Source organism: Fringilla coelebs (genome assembly GCF_963513975.1).
Source record: "Fringilla coelebs genome assembly, chromosome: 9".
Classification (NCBI taxonomy): Eukaryota; Metazoa; Chordata; class Aves; order Passeriformes; family Fringillidae; genus Fringilla; species Fringilla coelebs.
The window spans coordinates 30,025,944-30,042,943 of record NC_140067.1 but is presented as its reverse complement, the minus strand read 5'-3'; the positions used below and the strand labels follow the sequence as shown (position 1 = coordinate 30,042,943).

The 17,000-nt window shown below is 43.2% G+C and overlaps 1 protein-coding gene across 1 annotated transcript in view; it reads right to left on the bottom strand.

Annotated features, from left to right (window-relative positions):
- The window catches only part of ACBD6 (acyl-CoA binding domain containing 6), an 80,125-nt gene that overhangs the window by 52,672 nt on the left and 10,453 nt on the right, over positions 1-17,000 (bottom strand). The window contains exon 4 of the mRNA XM_084211540.1: positions 1,761-1,846. Within this exon, the coding sequence (XP_084067666.1) occupies positions 1,761-1,846 (86 nt within the window). The remainder of the gene's footprint in view (positions 1-1,760; positions 1,847-17,000) is intronic.

The window sequence follows — 17,000 nt, the reverse complement described above, 5'->3', positions numbered from 1 at the left end:
AGATGTCCAGCTCTGGGGATAGATGATGGTGACACTTGCTCATTCCTGTCATGCAAGAAAGACACTGATGCCTGGCAGTCAAATTGAGCTGATGGACTACATGAGTTTCCACTCTGCCAGCACAGTCAGGACACTTCATTCAACAAATTTCAGCAGAATCACCCTATTCCAGCTGAGTGGGAGACTGCACCTGCCTACAGCCTCATTTGTAAGGACAGCTGTGCTGTGCTAAACAAACAGCACCTATGTTCCTCATGGTATGTTTGGAAAAATGTATTTGCAGCTGTACTTTTGGAAATAAAAACAAACACATGAAAAGATTTAGACTGGTCAAGTCAACCAGAGCAAACTCTGTTTTTCTGTACATTATTCTGTATTTCAAACCCAAGAAAGGGCACAGGCAGCACTTGGGATAACCAAGACTCTGACAGCACAGTAGGGATTTGCTCTACCCCTAAGAGGAGAGCTTGAACAGGATTTAAACCACAAACTGTGAGATCAAACACAGTTTGATCGTGATTTAAAGCACAAAGTCAAACTGTGAGGCTGAGACCTGCACTGATGGATCAGGGACAAAAAAAGAGCTGGTGGTCAGCAGAAGTGCCATTCCTCAGTGTGTTAAACCAAGGTCACACCTGACCACCTCTGCTCAAGGGCCAGGGCAAGACAAAGATGTGATGGCTCTCCATGCAAGGGGAGGAAGCTATTCCTGGCCAAGTACTCCCCTCCACTCCAAAGTGGATTGCAATCCCAAGGGAAATGCCTGCATTACTGCCAAGCACACATCTGCCACCCTGCCTGCTTACAACAGCTGCCTCCATTCCTACCTGAGCTCTTTGCAAAGGGTTTGGAGCCACCTGATCAACATTTCTGTTCCTTGGTTTGTGACAACAAGTCAAAGAAATGCTTTGCTAGAGTTTTAACTCTCTAGGTAAGTTCTCAGCTGGAGACTGCGTGTTGAGAAATCAGTATTCACATTTCCTGGATGTAAAAAGATGCAAGACATTCATTAAAAAATGGGATCATACACATGTAAATGGGTGACTACATGATGGGAAACACTGTCAAAAATTTAGTCTTCTCTGACTGTTCATTTTAACTAAAAATATGATACAGTATTCTAAAATTTCCTCCACTATAAATCATTAAGTATTGGATTTTAATATTATACCCATGATTAGTAGCCTGGAACAGCAAAAAAATAAACCAAACAAAAACCATCCAGGTGTCCTTATTCAGTAGCTCATGTCACTTATTACTTGCACCTTGACAGTTTTAAGTAGCAGCCACTCTAGTTCAGTAAATGCAGAGCTGGCTTTTCTAGCTGCAGAGCCTAGAAAAAAATTAATTTGATATAAGGCACAAACCGTCCCTGAAGGCAAACATTGTCCAACACTAAAACCTTCACTGAACAGTCCCTAATGAATGTATTGGTAAAGAAATAACTATTTGGAAAAGGTAGTGCCTGAATAGCTTTCTATTAAAAATATCCAATACTGCCTTTTTTTAAAAGCCATATAACTGAAAAATGGGAAGCCTTGCCCTTCCCCCACATCTTGTGCTAAGGAAAGGTTACTACCTGGCAATGATACAGGCAGATATTGATTTAAATGATTATGGACCTGAAAAGTTCTTTCCTGTCATTTATTATCCTGTTGTAGTTGCCACCACACTTGTGCAATATTAAAAAAAAAAAAAAGCTTAAAAAAATGACATTAGAAAAACACAGTTTTTATCCAAATTCCAGCACAGATAATCACCTGATTATTTCTTCTTCTTGATATAATGAGCTGATGACTGGGCCTCCAAATACAGTTTTGCTTTCCTTCCCCCTCTTCTCTGGTGTCTGAAAGAAAAAGAAAGATTGGTCCAGCATCCTGGCTCCCACCATATTCCCAACTCTCATTCCCAGCCCTGGCCCCTCAGGACCCAAAAGCTGAGCCCCTGTGAGGCAGCATAATATTCTGTTACTAGATTGCAAAGCTTGCCTTTATAAATCTATTTAATATAGATTTAAAATTAAATTTTATAATGGGCAGCATTTCCAAATGATTTACTCCCAGGAACTCTAGGATTCTGAATGATTCCCACCATAATAGAAATGAACAATTAGAATAATGATTGATCGATATGGAGCCCCAGGCCCACCTTTTCAAAAAACCATCCTGCAGCCTGGGATCTGCAATTGCCTGACTTCCCACTGATGCCAGACTTTCAGCAGGGGGAGGTGCCTGCTGTCTGAAAGCCTGACCCAATTAGGGGGTGCAGGAAACCAGAGACCCCAACTCTTGCATGGCATTAAGTATAAGCAGCCAAAACAGGTTTGGAATTTGCAGCAGCAATTCCTTACAAAACCAGCCCGTTCATTGCAACTTGCTGCTGCCAGGGGACAGGTCTGAGGCTTTCTGTGATGGCAGAGTGACACATCAAGGATGAAAAAGATCAGGAGCAAAGTCCCAGCCTCTTGCAGTTTCTCTGTAGCTGCAATACACAGAATCACAGAATCCTGGAATGATTGGGTTGGAAGGCACCTTATAATGCATCTAGTTTCACTCTCCAGTCATGGGCAGAGACATCTTCTGCTGGACCAGGGTGCCCCAAGCCCTGTGCAGCCTGGCCTGGAACACTGCCAGGGATCCAGGGGCGGCCACAGCTTCTCTGGGCAGCCTGTGCCAGGGTTTCCCCAGCCTCACAGGGGAGAATTTTTCTCTGATATCTAATCTAAACCCACTCTCTTTCAATTTGAAGTCATTCCCCCTTGTCCTGTCACTCCAGCCATTGTAAATTGTCTTTCTGCATCCTTCTTGTAGGTTCCCTTCAGGTACTACAAGGCCCCAGTTCGATCACCCCAAAGCTTTTTCTTGTCCAGGCTGAACAATCCCAGTTTTCTCAGCCTTTCCTCATAGGAGAGGTGCCCTATCCCATCTCATCCCTTCATTACACCCAAAAGCACTGCTGTACTGTCAGAATTCTGATTAGAAAGATGCTGATTTAAAAAAAAAAAAACAAAAAACTTCTGTCTTTCTTCCTGCTCCTCAGGTTGCTTTTGTTTTAAATCAATGTACTAGCTCCCTATAATACATTCACTTTTACATTCTGCCCAGCTTGAGCCAACCAGTTCCACCTTTCAGTTCTCCTGTACCAGACCAAAGCCATAACATTAGGTCTGCAGATATTACAAACTTCTTTATAAGAATACATGGAAAGGAAATTGGCTTTGAAGACTATTCCATGGCAAGTAGGCTCTCTCTAATTTAGAGTAGAAAGTGACATGAAGTTCTCCTTCTTCAAGGCAAAGGGCTTCAGAGTCTTAACAGTGCAGTGCCCCTCTTAAAAAATTATTTAGCAGAGAAACTTACTGTCCATCAATTACTTCGATTCCACTAATAAAATAAAATTAATTTCAGATCACCTGAAAGCGCACAGCAGAGTTATTCCTATACAATGAAGCTATACTTACTATTAGTCTATCCTGTTTGATAGACTAATAGTCTATCCATGCCCATCAGAGGGATGATGGACATTCAATCAGTGTCAGAAACTGCAAAAAATTTTTAATCTATATTCTTTTATCTCTTCCCACTCTACTTCTTGGTTGTTGCTTTTTTTCCAAATCAGAAGAAACATTTCAAAAAATACATTTAATCTTTCTAGAGGCAGAAATTGTAAAAAAAAAAAAGATTTCTAGGATTAAGTTCACCTTCTTTGCACAACGAATGCATTTCTACCAAAGATTAATCACGTTGATTGAGTACACATAAGGTCATCAGGAAACTTAGTGATAAAGGCTCTCCCAAAAACATTCAGGCAAAAACTTCTCTGGTTTTTAATCCATATACAAGTTACTTTGTCCAAGTAGCTTTTATCTCATCTCTTTCACACAGAAATAGGTAATTCAATATTCAATTTATGAATGTTGAAGCAAGCTTATTCCGTCAGTCCTTGATATGTAGAATAAGTTTATGAAGAAGGTCCAGGAAAATATTCTGTTTTCTCAGTATTTAGCCATGAAGACAGAGACAAGGCTCCACCTTTCATCCTCAGGGGGCATTCAAAGGGGAATGTGTCCAGGCTTCCCAAAGGAGTTCACTCTGCTGCAGCACAGATACAAACTGGTTTCTCTCTATGCAGATACAAACCGGTTTCTTTCAATGCAGATACAAACCGGTTTCTTTCCAGCTGCCTTTGACAACCTGCCTGTCCATGAGCTCATTGCCCACTTCCAAAATCCTTGCTGCCCAGCCTGCCAGAACTTCCACACAATATCTGAGCATGATGTTCCAAACTCAGTGACACTAACAGTGGAGCAAGAAGCAGCAGTTCCCTCCAAATCACGTCACAGCTACTGTCAGCACTGACAAGAACTGGTGTTTTTATTTGTTGTTCATCCTGGCTGAAGGGATCAGTAACACACAGATGCCCTTTTCCTTCTTAAATATTTTGAAATTTTTACAGCAAAAGAGAGCTTTTAGGGCTACTTATATGCAGGTAATGACTCAGGAGTTTAAAGTCACATTACCTCACAAACCACAATGAAATTAAAAACTGACACTGCAAATTTCCCGTCTCCTCTGTTAAAAAGGCACTAATAATTAACTATGTGGCTCTCAATTAAGCCAGCTCCATTTCTTTCACTGCTGGCAGAGCTGTCCAGAAGCACTGCAGATGCACATGGAACTAATAACAGTTAAGGAATAGCATGATTCAGGGCTTCCATAATTTAGAATCTGAACCCAAAGGAGATGACTGCAGTAGCATCCACAGTTAGACCATGCAGGAGAGGTGCTGAAGGAAAGGCAAAATTGCTGTGGACTCACTAAGGACATGACATTGTTCTTAAAATGCCAGTTAAAAACTGTGGGAATAAAGAGGAATTTGTGACAGCACGTGAAGACACCTTGGAGGATTGCACTTGTGTGCCAAAGCACAGGCAGTGGCATATAAGAAACAGAGGAAAAGATGATAGAGAAGCATTAAGACATGCCTTTAACAGTGAAATTTCTCATGTTTTCCTCTTGCCCACTGATTCTTTGTGGCTGGTGTACAATTAAGGCTGATGTCAAAGTCACTGCTCCTGTGACAGTTAACTTTGGTGGGTGGGTCTGGCTGGCCAAAACCAGCATAAATCACAAGCAAGTCTTGGCTTCAGCATGCACCAAACGCACTCCTGAAGAGACATCTTCTACCCCCCTGACTCCAGATGGGTTTGGGGACTGGCACGGGAACTCCACTAAGCCCAGAACTATCCTTCTCAAATGCCACTAGGAATGCCAGGAGAAAAGCCACACTCCTCCAGGAGCAGACAGTGGAGCATCCTCATCCCTGCCTCGGTGCACTGGGTTTGTCAATAACAGCCCAGCTTGATCCAAGGGACAATGGCATCCCGGCTGGCTGTCACTGGCAATGCTGCTCCAGGCAGCCTCAAAGCCTGACAACCACTTTTGGAACAGAATGGGAATACAGGGACTAATATTTGCTAACATCATTAATTCTTTTTTTCTTCCCCACTCCCCCTTCTTCCTTTATCCACCATGTCAAGATGTATACTTTTAAATTGTTGTCAGCCATAAAACAGACGTCGTGTCCCAGTTCAGAGGTTAACATATAATGGCAGACACATTAAAAACCCCGTCCAATGCCTCACTGAAAATTTCAGCTCCATCTTCTCTTCAACAAGACAGTGGCTCAAACTCACTTATAAGCTTTAACAACATTAAAGCCTAATCATGATTGAAAAATAAAGGAGAAAGAGAAGATGGTTTTATCATACTAAGCATTATGGAAATGCAAAACAATTAGAGACAAACATTTTATTTGTGAGGGTTTTGTCACAAAACTCTCCCATGATTGCAATAATGATCCATTTTTCCTTTGGCATTTTTGGGGAGTGGGATGAAAATTATCATTTAAGAGGAGGAGCAGTAGTTTCCTGATAGGGGCTGGTTTGGTGGATCACTCTCTTGCCCTATCCCTGAAGACAGGACAAGGATAGATTGTTTTTCATTTATACACCCAAGCTTTGTTCCAATCTACACAAAACAGGCTACAACAGATTTAACAAGATGGCAAATTCATGGGTCCTCCCAATGACCCACTTCAAGCTCGAGAAGCAGAAGTAGCTATAGATATGCAAATGAACTCACTCTCAGTGATTAGCTGGGATGGAACGGGACACAGCTACTTACATGCAGGGCAAGGGACTCCTAATTCTGACAGAAGGAAGGTACAGAGAAGTCCTGCAGAAATACTACAAAACAGCAGGAACAGCACAAGTTTCAGTAAAGCCTTTAAAAAAATGAAAGACCATAATTTCCAGTTAACAGAAGAGCTAGGTCCCAGGCATAGGTTAAATGTAGGGCATCTCAGTTTTATCCAGAGCAACGTGGGAACACTGCCTGGCTGGTTTTGCATGCCCAGACACCCAGCAAACACAGCAATAGCTATTTGGCAAGGCACGTGGCTGTGTTGCACTGCACATCTATCATCCCCCAATTCCCTCACATCTTGCTCTGGCTTTTCTCCACACTCAAAACCTTTAAATAACTTCTCATAAATACATATTTAAGAAGAAGAGAAAGCCATCAGCAAAAAAAAGGTTCATCTCATCAAAATACTTATCTTCAAAGTTATCCTGGCCAATGCCTGAAAGTGGTCAATACTGAGGTTTTTCAGCACCAGACACCTTGGAAACAGAAAAGTGAGACAACTTAAACAAGAGTGATGCATCAGGATCTCACACCTGAGGCACCACGCTGCATGGAAGAAGTTTGCACCACTTATTGTGTTATTTTCCTCTTCCTCTGAGTCTGATGCAGCTGAATCCAGCTTTGTGGGATGCAGACAAGGAATACTCCTAACAAAACGACTCCAGTCAAAGCTTCTCAGGCATTTCTGCAGCAGCAAATACACAGTGCAGATTCCAATCTGCATTTGTGCTGCACAATTTACCTTTCTCCAGCTCACCTGCTCCTCCAGTGCAGGTGTCAGCCTTCCTGCATGGGCAGGCACAGAACCCAGCTCGGGGGACAGGGACACGTCACCTTGCTCTGTACCTGTCTGCAAGGTGCACACACAGCAGCACTCTCCTTGGCAGGAATGGGGCAGCCTTCAGCAGTCACCAAAGAAGCCACCAAGATCTGTCATGGCCTTTCAAAGCGCTGCAGGGCTTTGAAGTGCAACCAAGGGTCCTGAGCCACCAAGCCTGGAGGAGCTGCAGCTGCTGGATGCTCACAGAGATCTGCTTGGCAGGGGTAGGAGAAACCCTGGCCCATGTCCCAGCTCCCACACCTGGGGGGTGTAGCAACTCCAGCCTGCTGTTAAGGCAGGACAGGTGATGTGCTGGAGCCCTGTCAGGCTCACAGGAAGGTACCAGTAAGTCCCTGACATGTGCTGATTGAATTGTAATTAAGCTGGTATAGTCTCAGGTGAGAAATTTTACAGAAGACACTTCAGACCCAAGAGTAGACCTGCTCTGCTGGCCACCATGTTCCCCTAATGCTCTGGATTAACATTTCTCTATTTGAGGAGCGAGGATTATCGGGGAGACAACAAGAAAATGCAAACTCTCCTAAAGTTTCAGACAGTCGCCCCCCTCCTCTCCCTGTGTGCCACGGCCTGGCCATCCCCCTGGGAAGGGAACTTGGGCAGAGACTAATTGTATTTGACAGCAGCAATTACACACAAGGCTGGAGATTAGAAGCTCGTTAATTGTGTGTGCCATAATTGCTGCCGTCTTTTCCTTTGCTAGTTAAGGCCAGTGCCAGGAGAGCCAAGGGGAGGAGGAGGGTGCTCTCCACCCCAAACGCAGGTGGTCCGAAGATGAGAGCCCTAGGATGGGAGGAGATGTCCCTGGTCCCCGCACGCCGCGGGAGGCTCCTGACCCCGGAACAATGCGGGCGGCTCCTCCGGCAGCGCGGCTAATGAGGCGTGAAATGAGGACAAACAATGCTCTCCTCCGAAGGTATTCTCCACCTGTATCCTCCTGACTTTACAGCTCGGCTGAACTTCACGCTACCTACAGCGGGAGCGAAGGGAAATATTAACCCTTTGGAGGTGATGCTACCACAGGAAATATATCTTTAACCACTTATAAAATTAGGCGTTGTTTGACATTGTTTAAATTCATCAAATCCTTCCTTCCTGACTAAGATACGAGCTCAGCATTTCTCACTGCCTTTACTGAGCACTGTCAGGCAGTAACACCTATCGCCGGCCGGGGTTTGTATACAAATCACAAACAGGACAGGTCTCTGGGAACGTGCCTTGAGCTGTTGTATTTTCCAGCATCACTCTCATTCCATGGTTATGACAATGGGAAGATGCCAGCAGCTCACATCCCAGGCAGCAGACCAACAACTTAATCTTACAACTCACTTTAAAAGTTCTTTGACCAATCACACAAAGCAGAAGCACACTGACAGTGGTTCTATCCAAGCACTATAAGCACAGGTACCTTTGGTTAAACAATGCTTGTCTATTTTGGATACAATACCTGCTTGTGAGCCTTCAAACACAATGCACAGAGCTCCATTATTAAGCTTAGAACTTCCTAATATCTCACTAGATAAACTTTTCTGCAGATAAGGAAGTTATTCTAGACAAGCATTAATACACAGACCATTGTTCTGTTTGTCCCTGCTTTTCTACTTCCTATATAATTTTTCTGCTGACCAATCTCATGGCTACTGCTCAGCTCCAGTCACAGTTCTGCTGTCTCTGAGGCCTGCCTTTTGCAGCTCTCCCAAAACCCTCTGATTTTAAAGATTCCACCAACACCCAAATAAGATACAAACCTCTCCTGGCTGAGGAGAGCCTCTGCAAAGCCACCTTTCACAAAAGGCTGCCATACCCTCCACACCAGCCCTATTAACGACTGTCATAAACAGAATATTTTAATATTCCTCTCTCAACAATCCTTCTTGGCTCCCAGCAGCAGCTCGGCCCCAGCGTGCACATGACTCAGCACCTGGAGCCTTTTCAAGAGCCCACTGAGGATCTGAACAATCTGAGCAAAGTGCCCATGAAAAATGCCAGCACAGTGGAGTTGAGGTGTTTTTTTTTTTTTTTTAAATTTAATTTTTTTGTTTTAAATATTAAAGGGGCAGTTTAGTTAATATTCCAATAATGTCTATGTAAAGTTTTCCGATTCTTTTAAGTCTCATCACAGAATTTCCCTTTAAAAAATGCAATTTAAGACAGGGAAAATATTTGACTGTAAAAGATTACAGTCAAAAAATAAAAACCAACATACTGTAAGTAATGTCATAGTTAAACAGTGCTGTGATCTAAAGCAAAGCTTTGCAGATTACTCATTTAACTCTAACGACTTAATTAATAACTGCACCATAATCACATTTGGAAATTAGCAGTAAAGACAGTCAGGGGAAGGGAAATAAATGTAAAATGCGTAAGATCATTTTGAGCAAGTCTAATGCTTGCTAGGAGCTGTGATTTTATGACTCACTGTACACATTTTAGCATATGCGTGGAAGGAAATACTATGCTCAAAAAAAAAAAAAAGCCCTGAAGCAGTGGCTTCCTACAGTTTTTGGTTTGTGGAGCACTTTTTTTAAAAGGAAAAATGGAGGTGACAAGAGACGGAGGTGGCAAGAACAAGACCACCAGCAGGCTCCTTTCCTCACATTCTTTTCATGGACTCTGCCAAAACTTGCATATTCCCAGTGCCTGCAGCCCAAAGGGTGAAGTGAGTGGTGCTGTTTGGACCCTTCCAGCATGAAGGAAAGCAGGTCAGTCCTGGAGCAATCAATCTCTTCTGTCCCATCACCTGTATGAAAATCCAGGAATGACCAAGCTACAGACACAAACACAGCCTGTACTGTAAATGTTGGGGGGTTTTGTCAATTTAATACAAGATATTTATAGAGATTTACACAGACATTTGTAGGAGCAAGAAATATATTCTGAGCTAAGCTGGAAATACTGAGTAACTCCACGGCTTGGGATGAAACAGGTCCTCTGAAGCCTGAAAACTGAATGCAACCCTAAATTTTGGTAAATAAAGGACATCAGCAGCAATCCTCTGCTTTCTGGCCAGACAACACTGCAGAGGCCAACATCCCCACTGGTGAAAGGAGCAGCTCTGAGGCTGCTAGGACATTTGTTTCCTACAGCACATCTCAGTTGTGAAGGCAGAGTGTGGATTTATGAGGTCTGCAGGCACAGGAATGGCAGAATGAAGAGATCTTCACTGGTCCCAAGCAGGAACAAGGAGGTTTCCAAATGTACAGTGCAACCTTTGGCAGGCTCAGCCAGAGGGATGCAGGATCTGGAAGCAGCAGCCCTTAGTGCTGAGCACTGAGGCTGTGCCTGAGCCTTTCCCTGCCTTGGTGTTGGCCAGTTCAGCTCAAAGAACCTACAGGATGCTCCAGAGACCTTTGAGGAGCACCACCTTTCCCTAGAATAGGAGTAATTTGGTACAACAGTGTCCAAATATCCAAGGAGGAGACAATAGCTGCCCTTTTAAAGGAAAACTTTTTCCAATTTAAGAGACAAATAGCATTTACATGACATTAACCAACCTGTTAGTTAACATCCAAACAAAATCTTAATCTCCAGTAATTACACTCAATAATTCCTTGATATTTCCTGTAAAGAGCAAGCTAAACATAGCCTTAAACTTAACCTTTTTCTAATTCAAAAAGCAGTATTTTCACTAAAGAAACAACTAACTTATGCTATAGCTTATGTTGTACACAGAACAATTACAGCTGGTTTCTCCTACCCAAAAGCATATGCTATTTTTAATTAACACACTCTCTCTTTTAGCCCAGCCTTTGCCCTGCCATGTGAAGCAGCAGGGTACACAGACCCTTCCTGTGTTTGAATACTTTCAAGTAAATGTCTAGAGCTCCACACCTAAACATCAATGTATTACATATTCCACAGTAAGATAAACCTGCAATTTCTACCCAAGTTCCTGAAATTTTTTAAGAGCCTCTGACACAGCAAGCTGAGAGTCTTGCAACAGCTTCAATTACTTGGAAAAATCAGATTTTTTTGTAATTAGAGGTTGAGTCTTTCCCAATTTAAAGCTGCCTGCCCAGCCTGGTGGGTTGCTGGCAAAATAGGAGCAAGAGTTTCAGGAGCAGAGCAAGCAAGAGAGCAGCAGAGGAAGTCAAAGCCCCCTCTGTAATGTCCACTAAATGCCACAAGCAGAGGAGTCAGTCCCTGCTCCTCCCACCCTCACTCACGACCTCACTTGGCTATCCCAAAAAAAAGGATTTTCCCATGTTTCTGGGCATTCCAGGGAAACACTGGGATCCACAGGTGCCAGGAAGGCTCTCTCCTGCTCAGGAAGTGACCTGGGCAGCAGGAATCATCACAGAGCCACAGGATGCTTTGGGCAGGAGAGCACCTCAAAGGTCACCGTGTTCCAACCCCTGCTAAAACCGGGCAGAGAGGGCAGATCTTGCCCTCCTGGTCCTCCTCACCTCACCTTGCAATGTCCTATTTATTCCTCCTCCCCTTCCAAACCCCCCATTCCCCCAGAGGCTCTGCTCTCTGCCCCAAGCTCCTGAACTGCCCATGGCAGATTCCTGCTTGGTTCAACACCCCTCCTCTGCCCCAAGCCCACCCTGCAGCTTTCCCAGCCCCCAGTTTTGTCATGTCAGCACTACCAAAAGCATCACGTACTGATTTTAGAGTTTTCAGTCCAGAAATGAACCTCATAGGAAAGTTTTGATGGCTGGTGGAGGAATTTCTCATGTCACAGCACTGCTCTTTGCTGTTTCCAGCCTCACACAGCTACTTCACAAAAATGAGCTTTTCAATGCTTTTGTCATTCAGGTTTTTGTGGCTGAGGAGCAGCAGCATTGTTGCTAAAATGTGCAACAAATGAAAACTGCACTTGGCATTGACACACCTTCCTTGCCTTGCCAGAAACTGCCACCTCAAGGCAGAAATGACAGAGGGCACCTCTGCTTGCACCTCAGTTGTTTCAGCTTCTGGTCTGAAATTTTAACAAATTCAACCTTGCCACCTCAGTTTAAGCCAAGATCCCTGGAAATATCAGTATTTAACCATCTTCTGTCAACTCAGCCACAGAAGCAACAACCTTCATCAGAGGATCTGCAGCAACTGACACCTAATCTGGTGATGAGGTCCCTGACACATGCTTTCTCAGCTAGGAGAGCAATTGCTCAAGTGAAGTTTTAAGATCCCAGAGCTCAGCTGCATCTTGTGCTTCCAATTCTACAGAAGAACCAGGTGTTGTGGGACTGCAGGCAGATGACAGAACCTGTTACTTCTGGACAGTGATTACAGGGATAACAAAAAAGCAACAAATTCCCTGCTGCACAGAAAGTTACACAGTAAAATGTTTTGTCTCACTCTGTTACATCTTGTCATCACTATATGCCAGTAGTTTGAGATTTTATATATATAAATATTTACTTGCTGCCTTTTTTTTTTTTTTTTCAATTGCTTCTGGTGTATCTGGCTAGCATGCAGTGTCTTCATCCACCTGCAAGCCAGGAATCATGATGCTGGGATGCCACACTTTGCTGCAGCAGCACACTCAGCAAGGCAGAGCTACGCCTCTAATTATTCTTTTTTTCTCAACATATCCCAAATAGTATATTCTGTAATATTTCTGTAATCAGTGTAAGATGGTGAAAATTAATTCAGTGATATATTCAAAAGAAAAAATATAAATATTTAACCAAAATCACTAAGGTGACCCCCCCCCACTACTCTTACATCCAAGTAGCTGCAAGGGAATACATTATGCTACTCACAGCACACTAACAACAGAGTGCATCAACACTGCTGGATCTGAGCTGCAAAAATGAGGACTAGCATCTCTACAAGCAAAAGTTAGCCCTTGGAGGGCTGCTATGATTGCATATTTAATATACAGTATATTTTCAGCAAGAACAGGCAGCTTAAAAGGAGGGAGCGAGAGAAGAGGCATAACCCTTGCCATGATAATTCTCTCATTTGAAGAAGCTTAGGGGAATAGAAATGTGGGCAACCCTGTACAGGATTTCAGTGCAGCCTTCAATCCATGACTGCATTGCTGGTTTGCTTCCTAAACTTCAGCCTCTCTGAAATACAGACTTGCAGCTTGGCACTGTTGTATTTCAATCAATCGCTTGGTCGAGGATCAGAATGTCATAAATAAAAGGAGCTGAGACCATAAATTTCTGCAGAGATGTAAAATCAAAGAGAACAATCCAACACACTCCCAGGGGGTAGGAGGCTGACACATATTCCAGCTGTTTATATTTCTAGTATGAAATGCTTGTTCATTTTAACTTCTTCACTTCTGCACAGCTTGCCAGAGCCACAATTCCAAACAACAGTGTGGGTCTGGCATTTTGTTTTGTGCTCTACAATAAAAGGCTGCAGGAGATAAAAAAAACCCCTGTGATCGATCAAACTTGGCACAAACAAAATCTCAGCCCCACCAGCACAGCACCCCAATGCCTGGCTGATGAGGTACTTGCAAAGACAGGGACAGAAAGGCAGCAAATTACCTATGGACAGCTTTTGTGAGTAGGATCTGTGTCAGGGACTTAAAACATCAGCATACAGTCCTCATGAGAAGATGCAGCATAACAACCCTACCCACCTTTAATTGTGGAAAATGGGGAAATTAAGTTCATGTTTGTAGTGTGGTATTTTAGTTTCAGACGCAACAGGAACTACAAAGCATCCCCTTGCTAATAAGAAAAAATGGTTCTTAAAGCAAGCTCCAAAAGCAAAGCACTTTAAGTCTAATTTTGCAGATAACAAATTGCCTTTTTTCCAACTTGGATAAAATAAGGTGTGAGACCTCTAGTTTGACAAGTAGGAGTGAAGTGTACACAAACTGCAAAGTTTTGTGAGCCATGCACAGTAAATAACTGCAATCTCCACCAAGCCCTCTTGCATGCTAGACACTGTCCCTCATACAGCTGGCAAAAGGCAGCATGGCAGAAGGATCCCTCTGTGTGCTAACTAAACCTTCTCATACCCCTGTTACATACCCCAATGTGGTTCACAAAATCCAACTCAGCAGTTTGTCTAAACCCAGAGGACACTGTAGTCTCACACACCCCAAAGCCAGAAGCCTGGGGTGGATCAATTTTCTGGTTTTAATCTTAATTTCTAGCGCTTCATTTTCTGCTAAAAGAATAATAATAATAAAAAAATACAGGCTTGGTGGTTTGGCTTTGTTTTATTTTCAAAGGGGAAGAGCTTGATTAGAGTTTACAAACTGTTTCAGGGATATGCTTCTTCCAATGTGGTCACTGCTGAAAAAAGAGCTTTCAAAAAAAAAAAAAAAAAGTAGAGCAAACAGTGATCTTTGTTTTCCATATTTTGTTAGAAATGATTGTTATTGTTTGGGTAAATTGTTATTATTTGGGTAAATAAAAAAACCCAAATAAAAAGTCAGATATGAAATTCCCTAAGGATCAAGTGTCACAGCAGGATTCATACAAAGAAACGTGCAGAGCAAAGCCCCTGCAGCTCTGCTCCACAGCTCCTCTTCCCAGTGTGCTGCATTAGCACAGGACAGCAAGCTTTAGGGAGCACAGCCATAATTTGATTAGTGCCCACTTTACACACTGCAATTAAATTGCTTTTATAGTACAAAAGAAATAAAGTCGCTATTTTTCAAAGTTTTTGACCTCACAGCACAGCAAGCCATAAATTGAGATATTTCCCCAAACAAAGCAGGTGTCTGAGCTCACTGCTGCTGGTGACAGGCAGAGAGAGACCCAAACAGGTCCCTTCCCCTCCTGCTCTTCCCATCCCCCTTGTAATCCTGCCCACACCACTCTGCTGCTCTTTCCCAAGCACAAACAGTGGCTGCTGGGCCAGATTATCAAAGGAGACATCTGTTTGACTGATGGACAAAACAGGAAAACACGATGGGTGCACTCATTTTGTTTACAGACAACAGTTTTTCTAATGTATTTCTTAATTTCCAGAAGAAATTCTGCTGGCCTGCAGAACTAACCGAGAAATCCAAAGATTACAGCCTGAAACTGCATTTACCAGCCACGAATCTAATTCTTAGAAGTTGAACAGACATAAAACCCATAAGCTGCAAAAGATCAAACTTCTTATTCCAGATATCAACAGGGCAGACTTGAGCAATGAATCCAAATTTAAGAAAAATTCAAGTTTTGATTTCCATTTTTTTTTTTAAATGTCATTGGAAACAGAGTTTGTATTTGAGTCATTGCAGAAATTTTTCAGTTCTCTTGGAGATCCTACACTACAGAGATTCTAAGCTGCCTTGGAGAGCTTACTTAAATACAAGAGGCTCATCAATTTAAATCAATTATTAAAATAATTCAGTTAACACCTGGTGCAACCTGCCAAAAGCACACACAGACCTCAGCTCTCCTGCAAATCAGGGAATTGTTTCTCATGCTTTTCACTGTATCACTGAACTGCAAATTCTCTTTCCCACTTTTTAGTTTCAAGTTGCTTATTGCATATAAATGTGACAGAGAAAGAAGGGATGGAGCCCAGCCCTGGGCACAGGGTACCTGGCCACCCACCTTATCAAATATTGCCCCCTGCAGTACTTCCTGCAAAAACACCCAATGGACAAAGCCATTTTTTATTCCCGAAGGTTTTCCAGCTTACTGGACTGCTCCAAGCCTGCAGCAATTGTGGATTTGCTATTTTATTCACTCTGAAGTTTGTTTTCTGTTTCATGAGCCTTTTTGTCCCCCAAGGGTCCTCCCTGGCATGATCCCAACCCAGCAAAGGAGAGATTTTACTCCCATTCACTATTTGGGCCAAACTACAGAGAATTAAATCCTCCCCTACTCAAACAAGGCACAGAATAGTACTTAAACAAACACAGGCAACTTTCTCCCCTGTAAACATCAGAAGTGGGACTTCACACCTTTAAGAGCCTAAAAAGATGTTTGGTCAATGCCTATTTTCTTTGAGGTAGAGCTCTCTTTCCCTTAGAGACAAGTCTCTGCTCTTCAGATTCCTGATCTCCAACTTTCCTCATTACACAGCAGAAATTTTACTAACGGAATTATTGGTGAAGCCGAGTTAAACAAGTTAAAATGCCAACTTCTAAAGCTTTGATATATAAATAGAAACTCTTTAAGCCCTCCTGTGAGTTTCAGCACTCAAAGCAAATAGAAGAGGCGTGTTAGTGATTGGGAAAGGATGCCACTGAAGTTAGTAGCGACAAGCAGTTCAGATTTGAACTGGTAAATATGTAATATACGAAATAGGAAAAGGAAATATTTCGAACCGAGCGATGCCAAAATTGCAATCAGCAAATGGAAGGCTAAATGTGCTGAGCAAATCTGGATGCTTTTTTTATTATTTATTTTTATTGTTTGAGCTGTGCCATATAACCATCTCGTTACAAGAACGGATCAATAACAGCTCCTGGCCACCCCTGCAGTGTGGTGTCACACCTCCACCCACGGCCCCTGCGACAGGATTTCGGCTGAAGGGACTGTTCAATGCTGCTAAGAAAGGAAGTGCTGGCCTCCTTCTGCTTCTTAGGCTTTGAAAAACTTCAAACCAGTGGGCATTTGTGATATCCAATACACAAGAGAAATGAGAATTTGGAAATGTGTGGGGGACTGCAAACAGCCACTAGGACTCTCAAAAGCTGCAAGCACTTTAGTGCCCAATAATGCAGGGATGTACCTGAGAACAAGGGGACAGGAAGGTGACACCCATCTTCTGAAGGTGACACCCATCTTCTGAAGGTGACATTCCCCAAATCCCTGAGCCCGCTGCTGAGGCTGCAGGACAGCACCACGGCAGTGGGAATGCAGAGCCAGAGGGACACGCACACGGTGGCTGGCAGGGAGGGCAGGTGAGTGTCACCACCACGCTCACACCAGCCAAAGCCACCAAAAGCAATTGTCATTTGCTGCCAGTAAAGCAGGAAGAGGACAGGTGAACATAGGAGAAGAGAAGCAGCCAGGACACATCTTCCTTTGTAAAGGACCCGAAGCAGTGGGAGGTGTTGACGGCATGAAATGTTTCTGTTTCAGGCTGGA